At 43.7% G+C, this 22,652-nt stretch overlaps 1 protein-coding gene across 5 annotated transcripts in view; it reads right to left on the reverse strand.

Annotated features, from left to right (window-relative positions):
• The window catches only part of ACADM (acyl-CoA dehydrogenase medium chain), a 101,394-nt gene that overhangs the window by 43,949 nt on the left and 34,793 nt on the right, over positions 1-22,652 (reverse strand). For all 5 annotated transcript variants that reach the window (XM_085879933.1, XM_085879934.1, XM_085879931.1 and 2 more), the window contains 2 exons: positions 15,136-15,205; positions 3,220-3,320 (listed from right to left, as the gene is read on the reverse strand). In XM_085879933.1, coding sequence (XP_085736059.1) covers positions 3,220-3,320; positions 15,136-15,205 — 171 coding nt within the window. The remainder of the gene's footprint in view (positions 1-3,219; positions 3,321-15,135; positions 15,206-22,652) is intronic.

Here is a 22,652-nt window from a genome sequence, read left to right on the forward strand (position 1 = left end):
AATCTTTCAACATTTTATTTCTAGGTTGAAACTAACGCTCCTGTGCTATGACATTCAACATCCCCGTATAATAATCATAAACCAGTAGTTTGGAGCTTTTGATCTTCCCTGCTTTTGCATGTGCGTCTTACAGGCAGCCATGTTTGATTTGTCCTCCTCCTACTACTTGTGGAGCAGTTTTCGTTCCCTACACACCTGTGCTAACTGTGTGACTGGTACGTCATCCCATGGAATTGAGGGACATCGGCCATGGTGCCTCGAAAGCATCACTGTTACCCAGCCGTCCTCACTCACGTTGTGTATAATCATCTGGGCGGGATCATTGTAACATGGCAATCGGCAAATTCTGTGACAGCGGTATTTCAGAACTGAACTTTTTGATTTAAAACCACCTGGCACGTCAGTTCCTTATATTCCTAATGAGGTGTGGAAGACCTTGAAAACCCTCAAACTAACTCGTCAAAATCAAGCGCGGTTGCAGAGCTGGTCGGCATGATTGAAGGAAGATCGTCTTGTTAGGCCAACCAAGGCCATGTCATCTGCATCTACAACATGATCATGGTGCAGTGAAATCGAACCTTGGCGACGTGCTACTGCAAGACTTCATTACCTGTGGGTCCAATCCAAACTTTACAGGACTATTCCAGCACTTCAACATCACTCCATGTTTTATCTTGATAAATGCAAGATCCCTGGTTCAACACATTGATGAGCTCGAGGTTATGTTGAACATTAACCACATTGAAACGGCTGCCATCAGTGAAACATGGTTTCCCTCTGAACATATATCATCCATATTCGATACTTCGCAGACCGAGTACCCCAGTGCAGGAGTGGTGATTTTTGGTGATTTCAAGAAGGTGGACAATGAATTAATCTGTCAAGTAAATGGCTGAGTTCAAGTTATCTTGGCCAAGATTTTAATGAATTTAAAACACCACTATTATGAGCCCAAGTCATCTATCCCTATTGCTCTGAGTGACCATAACAGTTTTGTGGCAATCTCTGCAACCCGACAATAAGCGTAACACTCTCCATACACGTATTGTCCACCTTATTACAGACTCAGCTCAATGAACCTGTGGTCAGTGGATAACTAATCACCACTGGAGTGAGGCTGAAGTTGCTAAAACTGCGCAAGAAAAAAAACTTCCGTATTTTATGAGGTACTAGACGACCCGTGAACACGTTGCGACAGCGGTTGATGAAAAAAATAATTTCAAGAGAAAAAAAAAAAAGATAGCTCCAGCGAACTATACCGCTGAGGTTGTTTCCATTGATCAAATTCTCCCGAAGAGTACTTGACTGAATCGGGAATTGATTTTTTAATAATTTTTTTGTTGCCCGATTTTAACGAAACTTGAGACTGCACACTGCAGGTGAATGGTGAGTAAGGTGGGCTGAAGATTTTTGCGCTATCACGTACCGATTTGGCTGTATTTCGGGAACATACATACATACAAGATGAGAGTTTTAGTAATATATATACATATATATATTTTTTTCCAGCAATCTCCGTGTGTGTGTCTGTCTGTGTGTCTGCGACCGCTGTTTCTCGACAACCACTGGTCCGATCTCATTGAAACTTGCCAGGTATATTGCCGGGGCCCTGTGGATGTGCCTTTTCGAGGTTTGATATTAATCGGACAAGTGGTTCCCAAGTTAGACCATTTATTTACCAAACCAATGACAGGACACGGTGCTATGACGTCACAATTCCTCTTGTTTTTTGCACGTACTGCCACGCACGTACAGCCACGCAAGAGCGAAGGAACGGCCTGTGTGGTTGTTGTTTCTGGCACGCGGTTTGAAAGTTGTTTTTTTCCAGTGACAGTACACGGTGCTATGACGTCACGATTGACATCACAATTCTTCTTCTTCTTCTTTTTTCGCACGTACAGCCACACACGTACGGGCACGCACATCCGGGCTCGCACTAGTATCTATAATTCCAGCAATCTCTGTGTGTGTCTGTGTGTCTGCGACCGCTGTTTCTTGACAACCACTGGTCCGATCTCATTGAAACTTGCCAGGTATATTGCTGGAGCCCTGTGGATGTGCCTTTTCAAGGTTTGATATTAATCAGCCAAGTGGTTCCCAAGTTATGGCCATTTATTTACCAAACCAATGACAGGACACAGTGCTATGATGTCACGGTCACAATTCCTCTTCTTTTTTTTTCTTTTATATTTGCACGTACGGCCACGCACGTACGTTTTTTTTTTTTTTTTGCGTTTTGAATTATAAGCAGAGGTATGCTTTTACTTCTTGCACATAACCTGTGGCTTTTTTGCCCATACGTCACCCAAATAAAAGGTATGCATCAGAAGAACACGCTGCATGCTTGGAACAAGGCAGTCCATCGGGTGGGTACTTTGCTCGTTGATGAAACAGATTGTTCTTAAACTGTTCGGCATCCATGTGCATGAAAACTTCAAATGGGACACTCAAGTTCAGGCCATATGGAAAACCTTCAACAGAAAGCTCTACTTTCCGTGGCAATTGAAACGTCGTTATATCCCTGTTTCTTACAATAACAGTTTATTCACAGGATGTCAGACCCACTTTGGAATGTGCTTCACACGCATGGTTTTGTGGCTTAACTGAAGTCCAGAGGCAATGTTTGGAGAAATTTCAACGGAAAGTATTTCGTGTCATTCTCTCCAGTGTCCTTTGAAACCAACACTTGTGGAGACATATGTTGGGTACTTAATAACCCTGTCCTTTCTGAGAGGCTTGACTGGCTCTCCGTCACTTTTGGCAATGTACTTTCAGCCGTACTGCAAGCATGGAAACGGCCGTAAGACGACAACGACGACGATGATGATGATGATGCTCTTAAAATCAAACAAACATAAGCAGAGATTGGCTCCCTCCCCAACCCCACCGAGGAACAACAACCTAAGGAACTCCAACATGTTATCTACTATTATATGTCGACCCAGCCACTGTAAATGCAGTCCCATCCTCTTTTTAACCTCCATTCTGAATAGGAATTGGATGAGGTCCTCACGTTCAACATGAGTTTGTGTCTCTTGTGTTTTGCTTTGCATCTTGGTTTTATGTTATATTTTATCCCATTTACCCAGCACTTGTGTTGAGGTGTTTTTATTTTTATCTTTTGTTTTTTTATTGTTGCAATACTTGTAAATTGACTAATTCAGCCTATGGCTGCGAAAGTCTTTTTGAAATAAACTCATTAATTATTACGATTCTCACCCCAAGGCTGTTTGCTTCCATGGCAGTGTGTATTCCAGTGCAACCATAAGAAATCTCCTCTGCAATCAAACAGGTGTCAAAAATACCAAGTTCCAGACCACCTGCAATGCACGAACACACAAAAACCTCACTGCAGCTTTACGATTCATCGCTGCAGTGAAACCTCAGGCATATCATATTAAAATATGCAATTTAGTGCCTGTCTATCTCATGACCATGACCATGCGACAGACCATGAGACAGACCATAACCATGACCATGACAGACCATGTATTTTTATATTTTTTGACCATGACACATTCAGTCATTACTTATCCAATCTCAACCAAACTTGACAGGAGGACTAAGGGTCACACGATGGATCACACTATGTCGTGACTTCATTCTCTCCCCCACCCCCACCCCCACATCCCCTTAAGGGGGTTTTGACCTTGAGCGAAATCCATGTTAAGGTGTATATCCGTGTTGAGATAGCTAATCGTGGGGGTTTTTATTTTTTCCCAAGGCCGCTTCAAGTAATAAAAGTAACAAGGGGAGTCAGAGATTGCAGACCCTTGCCAGGACTTGTTATGTTTGGTGTATTTTGTGTGGCAAATACTTAAATGGAAGGATGGAAGGTCGAAAGGTCACAAGGTGTCAAGGTCGAAAAGTCTGAAAAGGTCGAAATGGTTTAAACTTTCGGCCACCAGGGGCTGTGAGTGGCTCGCAGGCCATGTAATGAAGAACAGAGATCTGAAGTGTCTTTAAAGGTTGAAGGGGCCCAAAGGGTGTAATTTAAGGTCAAAAGGGTCTTAAAATGGATAAAAAGGGTCCATAGGTCAAAGGGGTCTACAGGGTATTAAAAGGTCTGAAGGGTAGAAAAGAGTCTTCGGAAAAGAGAAAAGAGAAGGGTCTTCGGGTTCTGAAGAGTATAATGGGGTCTCAAGGGTCTTGGGAATCTCAAGGGTCTTGGCAGTCTCAAGGGAGGGTCGAAAGAGTCTCAAGGTCTTTAGGGATCCATCCGTTGGGACCATACTCTATGCAGAGCGTTGGTGCTGCCTAAGCAGTCTCCTTGGCTATTGGGCACAATCCTGGATGGGTCGCCACTCCAGCACAGGATACCAGCATGCTGACACTCATTTTTGCTGACCTCGGAAGGATGACAGGCCGAGTTAACCCCACCTGGTATTAATTCAACAGCTGAGTGGGATTTGAACTCAGGATCTTTGGAGCCCAAGTCCACCATCCTAAACATAAAGCCAACACCAGGCATATTTCAGGAATCTTAGAGTTCTAATGTAATTGATACACATGCGGTCTGTGCAGACAGACATACAAACAAACAAACAAGAAAAAGACATAGTGCAGAGTACGAAACTTGCAAAATCCACCCAACCCCCCTCTCTCTCCAAAGGTTACCATGGATACATCAAATTCCCCATTTCATTAAGATTAAAATTCACAATCTTAATCAAAGCTCAGGTCAATCGAATGAAAATATATTATTTTTTCGATTGAAATTGATTTTAGTATTTTTTTTGGGGGGGGGGGGTTGCATACCTTGTCGAGGCTCGTATGAGAGCTAACACACAATGCACAGCGAGGGGGGCATGAGACAAGAGGGGCGGGAGTGGGAAGGACAAAACAGTGGGGGACAGAGACATTAGGAGATCTGTGGAAGGGAGAGGGATGGGATGGGGAACATGGGGAATACAAGATGGACATTATAGGGACTTTCAGGAAGTAAAGCAGGGAATTTGAAGGAAGTGGGTTTCGGATGGATTAACGAGGGTAGAAAAGATCAAGGATTTGGATGGGGGAAGATAAGAGGTGGTGGTGAACAGCTGTGTTGAAGGCCTGGAGGGAAGAATGAGATTGAAAAGAGTGAGGGAGTTTATTCCAAAGGCGGGGAAAAAGAGGAATGAAAGAGTGAATGTGAGCAGCCATTTGTGATTTTGGTAGTTTTACCAGAAGGGGGTAACTGATGAACCTTGAGCGCCCTGCAGAAATATGGAGGGGACAAATCGCAGACAGAGAAGAGGGGGAGAGGCCAGAGAGGAGATGCAAGAAGACAGAAAGACCACCGACCTGCCTGCGGTGAGAGAGTGAGAGGCCCAAAGACTCAGCCTTATTGTGGGAAATACCAATGATGGTAAATGCCTTGGATTCCACAGCGTGAAGTCGAGCAAGGTGAGAGGCAGGAGTACCAGCCCAAAGGGGAGAGCAGTACTCCATCAGACGAAAGCTTTATATGTGGTCAGGAGCTCAGGTGGCCGAGGAAGGACTTTGCATGACGGAGGATTCACAGTCAGCGACTGGCTTTGGAGGCCAGGTTGGAAATGTGGCTTTCCCAGGAAATATCATGGCAGATCGTGAGATCCGGAAGCTTGAAAGAAAGGACTTCGTCCAGAGGATTGGTGAGAAAGTATATGGGGGGGGGGGGGGGAGGGTTTCTAAACGGTCCTTTCGGAGAGACATCGTGAGAGTATGAGATTTGTCTGGATTGAAAGACATGTTCCACATGTTGGACGAGTTTGTGATTCTATCCAGATCTGCAGAGAGCAAAGAATCTGCTGCTTGCCGGTCTGAGGGATGACAGATGGTACGGCAGAAGGTGGAGTCATCAGCAAAGAGATAAAGAGGGTTTTCCAGAGAGTCGGAGAGATCATTGATGAAAACCAGAAAAAGAACAGGGCCCAGAACGCTGTCTTGAGGAAATCCAGCCTGGACAGGAAGAGGGGATGAAAGAACTCCATTTAGGGCCACCCGTTGGCTGCGACAGGAGAGGAAGTCTGTGAGCCATAAGTGGAGGTGGCCTTGGATACAAGAGGAAGAGAGTTTGGTGAGCAGGGCAGGGTGCCAAACCGTGTCAAAAGCAAGTGATATGTCCAGCTATATGGCTCTGATTTCATGTCTGGTATTGAGTACCTCCATCCATTGTTGGGAGAGCAGAAGCAGCATATCCAGGGTAGAGTGACCTGGTCTGAAACCAAAACCATAGTTTGACCTTGAAATGACCTTTGACCTAAAAAAAAGTAGTTGTTTTCCAAATTCAGTGATGCACCATGCAATTGCTGCTTAATTTTCAGGTTAATCAGATGAAAATTGATTAATTTTCACATGAAATTTGATGATTTCAGAAGTTTGACCTTGAGTTGATCTTTGACCTTTTGGCCAAAATTATTTTTTTTTCCCCCCCAATTCAGTAATGTACTATGCAAATCCTGTTCAAATTTCAAGTCAATCGGATGAAAAATAATTTTAGAAATTTGACCTGAAAATGACTTTTGACCTTTAAATTCAACCAAGAGGCTTCTCAGTTGAGACTACCACGACAACTTTGTGAAGATCGGTTTTAAATTGTGACCTGCAGGTGATTCACAGACAGACAGAATAACAAAATCGACTGACCAATATACTAGAAAAATCTTCGATTTTGTAAGTAACAAGAAAGACATCGTGCAGAGCACGATACTTGTGAAATCCATGAAACAAATTTGACCATTAAAAAAATAAGTAATTGGTGGTTGAATTCAATGATCAAATATGCAAATCCTCTTCAAATATCAAGTCAATCAGAAGAATATCAAAGATTTCAGAAAAATCTTTCCAAAAGATATTTGAGGAAATTTGAGGAATTGCATACTTGTTCACTGAATTCAACCAATTATTTTTAATTCAATATCGACGAAAAGGTCAATGGCTTAAAGCCCAGTCACACCTTGACGTTTTAGCCAGCTTATGCCGATTTTAGAACAATTTGTCGAAAACGCCGGCACACGTCGAATACGTTATGGGTAAGTTTTGGAAACATTGAGAGCACGCTGAAAAACACTGCCATACGTCGTAGTACGCTGGCTTTCATCGTTGTACTTTGCGGTTGTCCTCAAATTTTAGCATGCTTGAAATTTTACGACTTATGCCAGCGTATGACTCACACGTTCCGCTACGCTGGCCGTAAGTTGTAGGCACGTTATGCGATCGTTGACACACGTCACTTGTAAGTTAATCATAAATCGAAACACATCGAGGTAATGTTTGGCGTACCCGAAACTTATTTCTAACCTATGAGTAACGTGTTGTAGGCACGTTACGCGATTGTTGACACACGTCCACACACGTTACTTGTAAGTTACTCATAAGTCGAAACACGTCAAGGTAATGGTTAGTGTCAGTGTTCCAGACTCCCTCGTTTTTTTGGGGGTTTTTTTCTTCGGTATGACAGTCATATTGACACTTCGATTTCTATTGCGGTTATGATTTAAATCGTTGAGCGGCAGCCTATTAATTATATTATCTATATATTAATACTGAAGGACCAATTTTGTGATCCTCCTCGCGGTCGCGTCACGTTTTTCTTGGTACTGTGACCTGGACTGAAAGAAACTTCGTACCTGTAAGAGTGCATCGCACATAATGGCAATAGTCAACCTTCAACTCTGAAGCAGAATAAACACTTTTCGTTTTACATTCGTTTACATGCGACGTGTGACGTCACCGCTGAGAGGCGTAAGGACGTCATGACATCATCGGTCATTCGCTGACTTCATAACGTCTGTCGCCGAAGGACCAATTTTGTGCTCCTCCAAGCGGTCGCGTCACGTTTTTCTCGGTACTGTGACCTGAGAAGTTTTGACACGGTGTTTGTATGTCAAAGTAGACACGTGCACAAATCAGGGGACTTCTTCACAAGGAGTAGTGTACACCAAAAATGTCGTATGCAAGGACGTTTTGTAGGCCTCATTAGGTAAGGCCATGAAGTACATCGACTGGGATCCGGCTCTTACAAGAGCCGCCACTGGTTGTCATACTGGGCTCATGGAATGGGATCCGTCTGTGACGGGGTTTCGGCTAGTATTATATTATAACCGCACTCGAAATCAAAGTGTCAACATCACCATCATAGCGAAGAAAAAAAAACAAAAAAAACAGGGAGTCCGGAACACTGACGCTAACCATTACCTCTACGTGTTTCAACTTATGAGTAATTTACAAGTAAATTTTGTCGACGTGTGCCAACGATCGCATATTGTGCGTACAACTTATTCCCATCGCATGCGGAACGTGTGAGGCATACGGCAAGTACGTCGTAAAATTTTTAACACGTTTAAAATTTCAAGACGTACTCCACTTAATACGACGTATGATAGCGTACTTTACCATTCTATTCACGTATACCAAACTTACCCATACCGTATTTGACGTGCGCCAGCGTTTTAGACGCATTTTTCAGAGGTCGGCATACGCTGGCAAGATCGCCAAGGTGTGACTGCGATGTTGACACTTCCATTTCTCCGGCGGTTATGATTTGAATCGTTGTACGGCAGCCTTTTAATAGGCTACGCCACGTGATCGTCGGCGATACATTCAGCGCGCTATGCATAAGTTAGACTATCGTTGGGCATAGGTTGTGAACGCCGACAACAGGCTAAGCATCCGTTGGTATAAGTTATCTATAAGACAACGAAACGTTCTGTGTCCGTTACTAATATGTTATGCATCAGACCAAATCGTTATGAATACGTCCGAATCTTTAAAAAAAAACCATCAAAAGTTCAGTGTAAGCCAGCGTTTTACATACATTTTGATACGTTGCCATTGCTGGCTAAAACGTCAAGGTGTGACTGGGCCTTCAGGTGAGATTTCTAAAATCCTCAATTTTCATCTGATTGACTTGGAATTTGATGAGGATTTGCATATTTGGTCGTTGAATTCAACTCCCAATTGTTTATTTTTTTAATGTCAAATTTGTTTAATGGATTTTGCAAGTGTCATGCAATGCCTGACATCATTCTTGCTTGTTTGTTTGTGTGTAGGATTTCTCAAAAAGTTGTTGACAGATTCAGATGAAATTCCGTGGACAGGTTTGGGTGTGTGATAACGACGAAGTGATTAAATTTTGATGAAGATCCGGATGGTCGAATTTTTTTAATGATTCTTCACCATTGAGAGATAATGCCAAAAACGATATGTAGCACGATCTCAAAACGGTGTGGACAGATTCGGACGGAACTTAGTGCACAGGTTGCGTTTGTGATGTGGAAGAATCAATTTGATTTTGGTGAAGATCCAAATCCAGATCTGGATGTGAGAGGTTTTTTTTAATTTTAAAAGTGATTCTTCACTATTTCGCCATTGGGCCAAAAACAATATAAACAGCACAATATTTCAAAAATTTATTGGGCCCGATATGTTCTGCAGAATCGAGCATTGTGTGGCAGGAGGTGTGTGCTCCACCGAGTGCCCTTGTCGTTCTTCATGCTTTTAACCAATCTTCCGTCTACTGTGATCATGATGTCTTTCTCCATTTGGCAGATCTTGGAATCTACAAAGTAAACCCAGTTTGTGGTCTCACAGCTGTTCATCCCTTCATTTCTGTACCCCCCCCCCATTGCATTGATGAACTCACAACTTTCCATCCCAACTCTGTACCTCATGTGATGACCAACTGCTACCATGCCAGCTGTCTGGAGTGTCAGCACTGTAAAACCAGCCATGACATTGAAGCAAAGGCTTTCTGTAAATCCATGGGTCTAACCCAATCTGTAAACTTTCCAAATGGAATTTATACAGCTCGTCAGCCCTCCGAGACCTGGTAATGATCAACATTGCATCAAACTCCCACAAGTTTAACCTCTGCCACACTTTACTGCTCTGACCGTTACATTTTCAAAGCTCAGAACACCCGAGCTATCATTAGAAACAATCTCAATGCTGCTGAATCTGGCTGTTTGCAAAGGCCAACTGGCAGGAATTGCAATCTGTTTTGTCACAAAAGGATTTGGTTCCCATCGACACAGAATCCAATATAGATTGCACCTGGGAATACTCCAAAACGACACGCAATAATACATGCACATCCCATCCAGTCTGCGACTATTGTAGTGAAGCAGTTACAGTCAAGCAGCTTGCTTTTTTCAACATGGAAGGCTACCCGACCAAGGGAAACTTTTGGTTGCATTGTGAGGCTTGCAACAAGTGGGTGTCCACTTTTGCACAAGCCGAAAAACATAATCTCACTCATGAGGTCTCCTCCCTCAAAGTTTTGGTGGTGTCTTGTCAAATATGTCTCTGGTTATGCTCCTGCTCACCCTTCAATTGTTCACTGACCTCAAGACAAGGAAGAGTAACTCACCGCAAAGTTTGCCTCCAAACCTCATGTACCCAACCCCATCCTGCACTGCTCTGCTCCCACCTTATTCTCATACCCACTGCATTCTTGACTCTGTCTCATACTGGAGAATGTAGAGGAAGGTCCTTGATCCTTTATCAGCAACACACCAAGAAAGCATCACTGTCCATGCACGGTTCCAAATGCTGCTCTGCTGCTCTTGCATTTCCTTTGTCTGCTCTTTTCAGCACAACCTTCACCTTTACACACCTCCCATGTTGAGCAATTTGGGTAACTATAGATAATGACCCACTTTCACAATGTACAAAAAAAAAAAACATCCTTTCAAATACAGACCAGTCAGGTGACTCAATTGCAAACAAAGTTATGGAATCCATAATTGCAGCAGAGGTGCTTCCTCTTCACAAATAGCCTGATATCTGACAATCAGTTCAAATGTTGTTCTAGTCATGCTTCCACTTCTCCCCCAGTAATGGAAGGAGGCCCTAACTCTCAAATAATGAGGTCAGGACCAAATCCCGAGACATATCTCAACTGCAAGATGTTCTGGCATCCTGCTTTGCGGCAATATTTTCTTTTATCTCCTGCTTGTGGAACTTCCTTCACTCCTGATTAAAACCCTAAAATCCAGGCTTACTGCCCACCTCCGCTCGTTTGTTCTCATCTTCCGTTTGTGGAACTCACCTTCCTGACTTTTCACTGGCGCAATGAACATGTTTCTATCAATGCAACCTCTCAACTCTGTGGAAGCTGTGGCGCCCCGAGACGTTATCTTGGGCCCAGTGGAGGCTGCAATGCCGCCGAGGTATTGTCTTGAGTTCAGTGTTGTTACCCATCGAAAAAAAAAATAAAAAAATAAAAAAAAATAATAATAATAATAATAATAATAATAGACCTCTCTGATGCTCTGAAACACCCTCTCCTCCTTTTTGCAGATGACTCAACATTGTCACAATGCACCCAATCCCACTGACAGGCAGATGGCCGCTTTGTCATTTTCTGGTGACCTGGAATTGATTTGATGCTCCTCTGAAAAATGGAACATTCCTTTCAATAATGGAAAATTCCAGTGTCACACTCTCATTCAGGAATGGCCCTCAAAGGAACCCACACATTTATTGCCATGTTTGAAAGCCTGGTGTTGGCTTCGTAGTTAGGGTGGCCGCTTGGGATCCAAGGGTCCCGAGTTCAAGCCCCGTTGGGCCGCTGAATTAATACACCAGGAGGTTGACTCAGCCTGTCATCCTTCCGAGGTCGGCAAAATGAGTACCAGCGTACTGGTAAGGGGGACACTGCATCAGCGGCATAGCCGCGTCCCAACAAATGATGCAACCAGCAGCCACAGGCTGCACTCGATAGAGAGAGATTGCCATGGTTAGCCAATGGAAGAGGTTCAATCTCTTGAATTTATCGGCCTCAGCATCACGTCTGACCTCTTCTGGGCCTACATAATCAGAGCTAAAGGCCCGGTCACACCTTGACGTTTTAGCCAACGTATGCCGATTTTTGAATTTTTTTTCTAAAACGCTGGCACACGTTGAATACGTTATGGGTAAGTTTTGATAACATTGAGAGCACGCTGGCATACGTCGTAGTTCGTTGCCATACGTCATTGTACGTTGGCTTTAAACGTTGTACTTTTCGGTTGTCCTCAAATTTTTTCATGCTTGAAATTTCACGACGTATGCCGGCGTATGACTCACACGTTCCGCTACGCTGGCCACAAGTTGTAGGCACGGTCTGCGATCGTTGACAGACGTCAACACATGCTACTTGTAAGTTAATCATAAGTTGAAACACGCCGAGGTAATGTTTAGCGTACCCGAAACTTATTTCCTACCTATGATTAACGTGTTGTTGGCACGTTACGCGATCGTTGCCACACGTCGACAGACGTTACTTTTAAGTTACTCATAGGCCGAAAGACGTCGGTATAATGGATCGTCCTTGCGTCAGCGTCCACGGCCACGGCCAGGACACTTATTTGCAGCATTCTTCAAACTTTTCTTCGGCATGACGAGGATGTTCACACTTCGATGTCTAGCTTGGCTATGATTCCAATTGTCCATCGGCAGCGTCTATTTAAAATAGTCGAGTTTGAGCGTTTTAACACGTTCAGAAGAAACGCTTCAAATTTCCAAACCCCAGCGTCAAAAAAAACAAAAAACAAAAAAACAAAGGCGAGTGACAGCAATTTAAATCGTTCATTGTAAACAATGAAAATGGCTGAGTGGTTCCGTTTAAAAGTCGTTGAGTGTAAAAAAAATCCAATTGTTGAGCGCAAGCGTCTACTTTCAATAGTGGAGATGCAGCCATTTAAATCGTTGAGTGGCAGCCTATGAACCTACCCGTGGACACGCGGACGCAAGGACGATCCATCATAACCCACACCCTCCCCCTCACACTCACCTACTACTGCCAACATGAACAAACTACTACTAATACTAATACTAATACTGATACTGATACTGATACTGTTACTGCTGACATGGACATCGACTCAAAAAGGACTCGAAAACACTGTTGGGTTCCCCTTTTATGAACACCATTTTTATATACCAATTCCCAAAACCGCTGGGAACACGTCTTTATATGGCGGTTGTAAGCTAGAAACACATTCATTTATTTTTTTTGTCGACCGGAAGACGTCATTGGAATACGTCTACATACGTCGATGTGTGTTGGGACTACGTAAAGAATTGGTTCAAAGCACGTCAAACATAAGTTAGAAATAAGTTTCGCGTAAAAAAGACATTACCGCGACGTGTTTCGACTAATGAGTAGCTTATAAGTAGCCTTTGTGGACGTGTGTAAGCGTCCACATATAGTGTGTAAAACTTCTCCCCATCGCATGCGAACGTGTGTCATACGCCGAGTACGTCGTAAAATTTTGAACATGTTCAAAATTTCTTGACGTACTCTACTTACTACGACGTATGATAGCGTACTTTAGCGTTCTACTCGCGCATACCAAACTTACCCATACCGTATTCGACGTGCCCCAACGTTTTAGACACATTTTTCTTAGGTTGGCATACGCTGGCAAGATCGCCAAGGCGTGACCGCGATTTTGACCCTTCCATTTCTACGGCAGTTATGATTTGAATCGTTGTGCATCAGCCTTTTAATAGGCTACGCCACGACATCGTCGGCGATGCGTGCAACGCGCTATGCCTGAGTTAGACTATCGTTGGGCATCGGTTGTGTAGGCCAACAACAGGTTCAGCATTCGTTGGTATAAGTTATCTATAACACAACGAAACGTTCTGTGTAGTTACCAATGCGTTATACATAAGACCAAGTCGCTATGAATACGTCCGAATCTTTAAAAAAAAACATCAAAAGTACAACGTAAGCCAGCGTTTTACATAAATTTTAACACGTTGCCATCGCTGGCTAAAACGTCAAGGTGTGACCGGGCCTTTAGCTGGTGTTCGAAGTTATCCTGAAAAAGGGCATCCTTCACTGTTCAAATTTATTCCTTAAAAAATATGTATAGATTAGAACTGCTAACAGCCAACAAGGCCTGGATCATTTGCTCAATGGAGTAATGTCCTCCGCTATGTGCTGGCACCCCAGCATCGCAACTGTCTTTACTGGCTTCGATGGAATGTAAAACTTTCAGCCTTATTGGCCTACGATGAGGATGAAGCACTCAGCCAGTTGCTCTCATCAAACACAGATTAGTGGGTTCTGCTTTGATTTTGTTTCCCCCCCCCCCCACCACCTCTGCTTTCTCACCCTCACCTGCTCCTCAGAGATGCATGCATTCTTCCAGGCACCCCCTCATTATTAAACTTTTAAAATCTAGCTTCACCACCAACCTCCACAGTTTAGCTATTTTTACCTTCCGTTTGTTGAACTGCCTACACTGTACATTGGCAGAGCATCACTGCAAATTGGCGGTTCAACCACAATCTTCTCTCAATGCCTTCAGAAAGGCGGTGCTCCACTATCTCAGATCACATCCCCCATAATTACCTGCAATATTTTCCATCACCATTAACCCTGCCCACTTCAACCCTTTCCTTGCAAGTTACTGCGTCTCCTCCTTTCCTCTCTCGCCTCACTTCCATTCGCCTTGATGTATATATATATATATTTTTTAATGGAAGAAAATGCATGCATTTACAGATTTTAGAAACGTGTAGCATCCAGTAAAGAGTTGGGTTCATTGCGAGACCCATATTTGAAACCAGAAAAGCAGATCTCAGGAGATGATCGCCAAGTATCACAATGTGGGATTTGATCCATTTAAGAATGTAAGGAGAGCTGAGGATCAGTTTGCGAATATTCACATAATTTATTTTCAAATGGTTCATTGACCTTCATATGTTTATATCGTCCCTTTTTTTGTTCATCATCATTTTGCCTCCGATTCTCAAAACACAACTCTGACGCTTCCATTTCAGACCAGATTTAACATCTCGAGGATGTTGGCAGCACTTCGAGGTAACATTTTTGTGCCCATCCCAAAATTGCTCTGCGTTAAACGTTAGAGTCGATCACAACACTGTCTTGCACCACCTGTCTGACAAACAAAGCAAGGAGATCACCCGAACCTTCAATGCCATTAATGAGCTGTCTGGGTTATGTTGACAACCTGAAAGCAAATAACGTGAAAGCATTCTCCTGTTTCATTTTCGAAGCTTGGAATCAAAATCATTCATACAGATGCCTTTATGTGGATTTGAATCCATAACTTTGAGGGTAGTAAGCATCCCGCTACAACCAGCTTTTCTGAGTATCAACCACCAAAAGTTTGTCACATCCAAACCTCTTCTCACTGCCAGTCCCAAACTTACCACAGTGCTGTGGGATGATGTGGTTCATCAGTCCCAACTTCCATGCTTTCTCGACAATTGGCCATGGGTACTGCAGGACAAAAAGACATCGATGTCATCAGATAACACTTGCTCGCTCAACATTACAAAATTCCCTTTTTACATTCTATTTCATTACAACAGACACACTTTGCATGATCAAATGGACTAGCAAAGAAACCGTCTTGACAGATGGAATGATTTGCCAAACTTTTAATATTTATGACTTGTAATGCCAGCTTCCATCAGGTGGTGTGATACGGTACACATTTGCAGAGAGGATTGGGGTCCTCCTCCCACACTGGAACCCATGACTGATTTTTATCCTCTGAAATTTACCCGTGCACCCCGTGCATGCAATCACTGGTTTTAAACTCATTATATCCAACATTTTAGAAGTGTATGGAAGCAAAGCAAATGGACAAACTATGATATTTAGTATGATAATTCCGCGACTTCGATGATGTCTCTGATTTTCATGCAGAGATTTGTGGTAATTTATTATGATTCGTAATACCCCCATCACACCAGGAAAGATGCGATATGGCACACATTTATATGGAGAACTCGCATGGTTCCACGAAACGCAATGAAAATGATTTCTAAACATAAAAGGAGCCGTGCGTGCGTCCAAGCATGTGAGTTCTAGAGCCCTTTATACCCTTGACACCTCGAAGACCCCGAAGGAAACTAAGAATGTTTAGAACGTTAAGACCCCTCAAGATCATTAAAGACCCCCCACAATATCCTTAAGACCCCTCACACCCCAAGACCCTTTAAGACCATGAAGGTCATCGAAGGCCCTTTGAGACCCCCCCCCACCACCACCAACCCCCACAAGCCATTCTTGCGTTTGAGTTCCGGCCATTGATAGGACAGTCGCCTGACTCGACCCACAATTTTTATACTACAGCTGCCAATTTAGGATCCCTTTCGAACCCTCTCTCTCTCAAACAGCGCTTTTACTGTGCAGGTTACACAGGTTTGCAATTATTTCCGACTGTTTTCACTAAAAATTCTAAATTGAATAGGCGACTGTGATAGCATGATAAAGGAGCAGAAAGCATGACATATCTGTGCAGTCGGTGATCGCATGACAGAGGAAATCATTAAAAAAAAATGTAATTTTGTGTGTGTCGTCATAACCCGATGGGCAATGCGCTAGTATTGTCTATAACCTTCTCGGGCATGCCCCAAGTACAATCAGTTTTCATTTAATTCCCTCTAGCAGGTTAATAATGCAGAAGGAAAATATAATGAATAAATACTATATATATATATATATATATATATATATATATATATATATATATATATATATATATATATATATATATATATATATATATATATATATATATATATATATATATATATGCATGAAATAGTTTGCATTAGCAGCAACTATCGTCTGGGTGGCAGATGGACGGTTGTTCCTTGCGGATTATGCAGTTTCACCGTGTGAGACAGAATCAGCGGCGATGCTCACCATCACAGTCAAAAGGTTCGTCTGATGTTTGAATGACCAATGTCATCATCATTGGTTAGATAGTTATCGGTATGCCGTCCTGAGGGCAAATAAGCCTGAAAATCGGGATAGGTAGCTCCCTTAGATGTTTAACTGATGATGACCATGTAATCTTTGCTGTTTGACAGTCGAAGGGCCTAGGCCTCTGGGTTGGAGGTGACGCTTTGGTGTCGGACTATGTCCAATGGAGATCGGGGGAGTGCTCGTCACACTCCACATGTTTCGATTTAACCGCCAATCACATCACGTGCCTTCTGGGTGGAGGGTTTGCATTAGCAGGAACAATCATCTGGGTGGCAGATTACCTCCCAGTCTATCTCGGTTTGGGCAATGCTGGATCAATGGAAGGAAAGGACAAAGGAAGGAAAGGACAAGCACAGACAGGTTGAAACGTCAACAAGGAACTTATTTAGAAAAATAACTAAACTGAAGAACTTTTTATTTCCTTGTGGTGTAAATGCAGGAATTGAAATCAATCAAAATAATCAAACAACAAAATAATCTCAAACAAAGATAGAAATCAACAAACAGTTATAGTAAAATAGACAAAGAATAGATGGCTTATCACTATGCTATACTTAACAATTAACCATGATACAAGGGTACCCAGCAGATCATTCAGGGGGAGAAAGAAATCCGGTCTCGGCTTACCAAGGGAGAAGTCTCATGCATCCAATAAAATGTCCCAAAATGTGAGAGTGCGCCTTGGTCCGCTGTCAGCGTCCTGCCTTGCCGTGCACCCACCCGCAAACACGCTCGGACACAAATCGACGTCACATCGTCACCCTCAGGAACCAGGGACGCCAAGAATCAGGTATGCCAAGAGCCAGGTACTGAGCAGAACCAGCAGGAATGGTCCAAACATCACCAACCATCTAGAGCTATCAGTAGATGGAAGCAACAGTCTGGCGCTGTAAGGAACTGTAACCAACCGGCATGAGCTGTCACCAACCGTCAGGAAGGCGGTCCTCCTGTACTTTTTATAGGTGACCAGTGTGGGTGGATCCTCAAGCAGACCAGCCAAATCCAGTTTGCCTATTGGCGCATTGCTGCACGTGACCTCCAACTGTCAACCCCACAGTCATTTCTTCCCCACCATCGAACAAGATGCAACTCCCAATTAACACAGGCCTGGTTTACAACGCCATGTTCGGGGTGCTGGACAGGCGCCAGAGGGCGGCTATTTGCTGGAATTGCCGAGCGAAAATGTGGGGCGCTCAAAAAACATCAACGGCGGCCATCGCCTTCCCGTTCGGCCCAACACGAGCAGGACAAAGCCAGCATCCATGGAGCTACCGAACGGGGCGTCGGGCATCAATGGAAAAAGGTGGATGTCAAACGTCGATGAAAGAGAGGTGGGTGTGGAACGTCAATGGAAAAAGGTGGATGCCTGAGGTCAATGATCCACAGCCATGTCTGACCACCAGAACAAAATGTCCAGAAAAAGCTTGTGGTATGTTTTATAAAATGTCCTACAAGTCCAGTGTAAATAAATCGTCTATTTTCAATCCAATGGGTCCTGATGGAAAGGGGTAGAATGAGTCTCCGTTGGGCTAACGGTGATCCCTCGCGTGCATGAACGTGTCATAAAGAGGAAAATGTTATCCCATAAGAAAGGGAATCTGTTCTACACCCTTCCCCAATGCAAAGAGTTAGAATCCCCCCAGACAAAGGGATGGGTGTATTCTGAACATGCATTTATGGAAATAACTGTCTGAGGACCTGGATGTCATGTGCATCAATTGGATCCGATTGTGAAATTCATAACAACATATTGTTGCGGTACTGGTGGTCCAAGTTAATCCCCCCCAACCCAATTTGTGGTGATGGGCGGTCATCATCGCCAGGCTGGATAGCCGAGCGGCTCTTCCTTATTAGGAGGCAGACACGTTGGCCCACATAAATTATAATGCATGTGGGAGGGCATGGGGCGCAATGGCGGAGCAACGGAGGCACAGGTGGATGCACGGGGGGGGGGGGGTTTATACTCAAACCCCACAATATATGGACACAGCAACTTAAAACTAGCCGGTAGGCGACATGGGTGGTCACGAGACTAAGGCGAATTTGAAATACTAGTACGGGCCCATAGGGGCGGGCCTGTAGGTGCGTGGCCATAGGTGAGTGCCAGTATGTGCAGTGTCTGTCTGTCTGTCTGTCTGTCTGTCTGTCTGTCTGTCTGTCTGTCTGTCTGTCTGTCTGTCTCTCTCTGTCTCTCTCTGTCTCTCTCTGTCTCTCTCTGTCTCTCTCTGTCTCTCTCTGTCTCTCTCTGTCTCTCTCTCACCTCGAAAAGGCACATCCGCGGGTCCCCAGCAATATTCCTGGCAAGTTTCAATCGTGCAAAAGAAATAATAAATAAATAAATAAATAAACAATAATTGTGATGTCATTCGTGATGTCATAGCACCGTGTCCTGTCATTGGTCGACAGATAAATGGCCGTAACTTGGGAACCGCTCTTCCGATTAATATCAAACCTTGAAAAGCACATCCGCGGGGCCCCGGCAATATTCCTGGCAAGTTTCAATCAGATCGGACCGTCGATCGTGCAAAAAAAAAAAATAATAATAATAATAAATAAATAAACATTAATTGTGACGTCATTCATGATGTCATAGCACCGTGTCTTGTCATTTGTCGACAGATAAATGGCCGTAACTTGGGAACCGCTTGTCCGATTAATATCAAACCTTGAAAAGGCACATCAGCGGGTCCCCAGCAATATTCCTGGCAAGTTTCAATCAGATCGGACCGTCAATCGTGCAAAAAATAAATAAATAAATAAGCATTCATTGTGAAGTCATTCGTGATGTCATATCACCGTGTCTTGTCATTGGTCGACAGATAAATGGCCGTAACTTGGGAACCGCTCGCCGATTAATATCAAACCTCGAAAAGGCACATCCGTTTGTCCCAGGCAATATTCCTGGTAAGTTTCAATCCGATCGGACCGGTGATCGTCCGGTTATTAATAATTTCGGAAAAAATTGGCATGAAAAGGTGAGAAGGTGGAACGACACCTTCAGCTGCCATATATACACCTTTTCAACACTGAAAAAGCAGTAAAATGGCCGTAACCTGGGAACCGCTCGTCCGATTGACATCAAACCTCGAAAAGGCACATCTGCGCGGCCCCGGAAATATTCCTGGCAAGTTTCAATCAGATCGGACCGGCGGTCGTCGAGAAACGGCGGTCGCAGACAGACAGACACACACACACACACACACACACACACACACACACACACACACACACACACACACACACACACACACACAGAGATTGCTGGAATTATAGATAGATGTAGATAAGAGAACACATCAGATGGCATTTTCCCGTTCCTTGTTCCATATAGGAACATGACAAGCAACTATCCATTCATCATTTGTGTTCGATTCCCTAACCCTACGTTAGGGAATCCCAACGCGAACGTTGGGGTGAAAGCATATAGTAATATAATTGCATCCTAGTCATACAGTTGTTTTTACGGATCGGGCTGAAAATTATTGACAAAGAGGTTGATTATAGTGCGCATAAAAGCACAGCAGCCGGTTTTTGATTTTAGCAAAAAAAAATTGGGGGGATTTTTCAAAAATTTCAAAGTCCCGTGGGCTGATGATCGATGGGTGTGACGTTAGTGGCAGGAAGAAGAGAAGGACGGAGGATGCAGGTGATCAGAGAGGACGGGGAAGTGGCTTGTAGCAGGAGAAATGCACTTGTGCTGAGTGAGGGACTCATGCGGTCAAGAGAGAACGTAGCTAGGAGATGGCCTGTTAAAACAGGGCTTTATGGCTGGCTTTCCTTCGACACATGAAGAAGACTGCACGATTCTCGTTTTCATGCTGAGATTAATTGGTTCCCGTACTGGGCCAGATGCTGGCCTTTGGCTGTTGGTTGGGTCGTGAGAGATTGACCTCGGAACCTCATGTATGTCACCGAAGGGGACGGCGTCATTCTGCAAAGAGCGTATTGGCAGGTGCGATAGACGAAGAAGCTGCACGACGGGCAATGATCCTTGGTGTTTAATACTGCTCACAAATTGCCCAACGAAACGTTCCCGCTGCCAGAGAGCGGCTCGGCACCATTTTGTGCATGTCTACACGCGCAAGATGAAATGCTTCAATTCCAAGTTCCATAAAGACTCTCTCTGGACAAGCTAAGTGCCACAATAAAGGAAGGGTTTTCTTTGATTTCGTTTCCTCTGTTTCCCCTCTGTATTTAAGTCTGTGTGTAGAGGCACCTCAATTTAGACTTTAGGATTAATTTACCTCACGTATGATTGTATTCTGATTATTGTTCCTTGTAAATATTTCTATTTTCATTAAATTCCCATGTTTATTGGGTAGTCACTAGACTACCCTTAGTCTCAGGTTTTCCGTCTGTCTGTTTGTTTGTATGTCATGGACAGCTCTGGAGGCCAGAGGAGTCAACCGATTTTGATGAAACTTGACTGGAAGGTTCATACCAGGATCTGGTGGTATGTTTTTGAGCACCGTTGTATGGACGCCACCATTGCCGAGCAACGGGACTTTGAAATTTTTGAAAAAAATCCGAAAAATATTTTTTATATACATTTTTTTCAATTCATAAGATCAATTATGATTATGCCAAGGCTACTGAAATTGCTTAGAAAAAAAATCATAAAAAATTTCAGCCACTTATACTCTGGATGGGAGCATTCCATATGATTTGTAACTTACTTTCAGTAATTGGAAAATGCTTCCAAGATGCAGGGCTTCGAGATATTGCAGTCGAATCTAGAGTTGTAGCTGAAGGTTCGATCAATGGTGTAATGGAAGGTCGATAGTATAACCGAGGGGTCAGGTTATGCAAGCTCCTATATGAGGCTCTTTTGCGACTTGCCTGGAAGGGCTTCTATCCGTGGATGGAGGATTATCATACCAGTGAGATGCACCACCTGAATACCACTGCTAAAGTAATGGAAAGGTTACACTCAGACCGATCACAAGTGCAATTTGAAGAGGTGCTGCAAGATGCTTCTTGTTGCAAGATCTTCGAGCTGTTTGGCTCGTACTTGCATCATCTGCGGTGTTTGAATGGCAACCTGTCTGCTCTCTGGATGAGCTTTGTGGATATGAGTGGGATCTTGCTTGGCATTATCCGTGCATCAAGGGAAGGTAACTGGCCTCTGCATCTCATATCAGTGAGGAACATGATACCCTGGAGTTTTGCCTATGACCGGACCAATTACGCAAGATACCTCCCAGTGTACTTTGCCCAGATGAGCATGTTGCAAAATGATTTTCCTGATGTGTGCAATCATTTCCAGGCATGTGGATTTTCAGTGCAGTTGGGTGATCGTAATCCATTTGGTCGGATTCCCCTGGACCAAACCATAGAGGGAAACAGCAAACAAGGTTACTCAAACTGCTGGGGGGTGGGGGGGGGGGACACGAGGATTCAGTCTAAGACCTGGAGCTGTCAGCAGATACTATCTGACTGCTGAACACAGAAGTATCAGCTTGAGACAGCTTCGGAAAATGACTCAGATGCAACGCCCAGGACTAAGTCATGCAGACTTGGAACCTTCTCGGATCTACAGGGATGAGGTTGATGTTGATGCAATAGTCACTGTCATTCAAGGGTGGACTAATCCCTTTGGATCTAGTTCAGAAATTGTGAGCCTTTCCACAAGGGCTGAGGCTCCAATCGATGTTGAAAAAGACCGATTGAATGCTCAAGAGAGGGGTGAAGATTCATACACAGCTTTTACAAAGGAGAGACTTGAAACACCCAAATCACAATCCTTCCATAATAGGCTGCCAAAAAAGAACCTTAGGACATTCACAAGTCTCAAGAAAAAGAGAAAAACACAGGTCTCCAACAAAGAATTCATAATGAAAGCTGGTCACAGGCTCTTTGATCATATGGTTTTGATTGCAACGAGTCGGAACCTCCACATGAAGGATGTCTTGAAGCATCCACTGGGTCCATCACCATGGGCACTGGC

This window comes from Eptatretus burgeri, chromosome 4, assembly GCF_056783735.1.
Source record: "Eptatretus burgeri isolate ZD-2024b chromosome 4, Ebu_testis_v1, whole genome shotgun sequence".
NCBI lineage: Eukaryota > Metazoa > Chordata > Myxini > Myxiniformes > Myxinidae > Eptatretus > Eptatretus burgeri.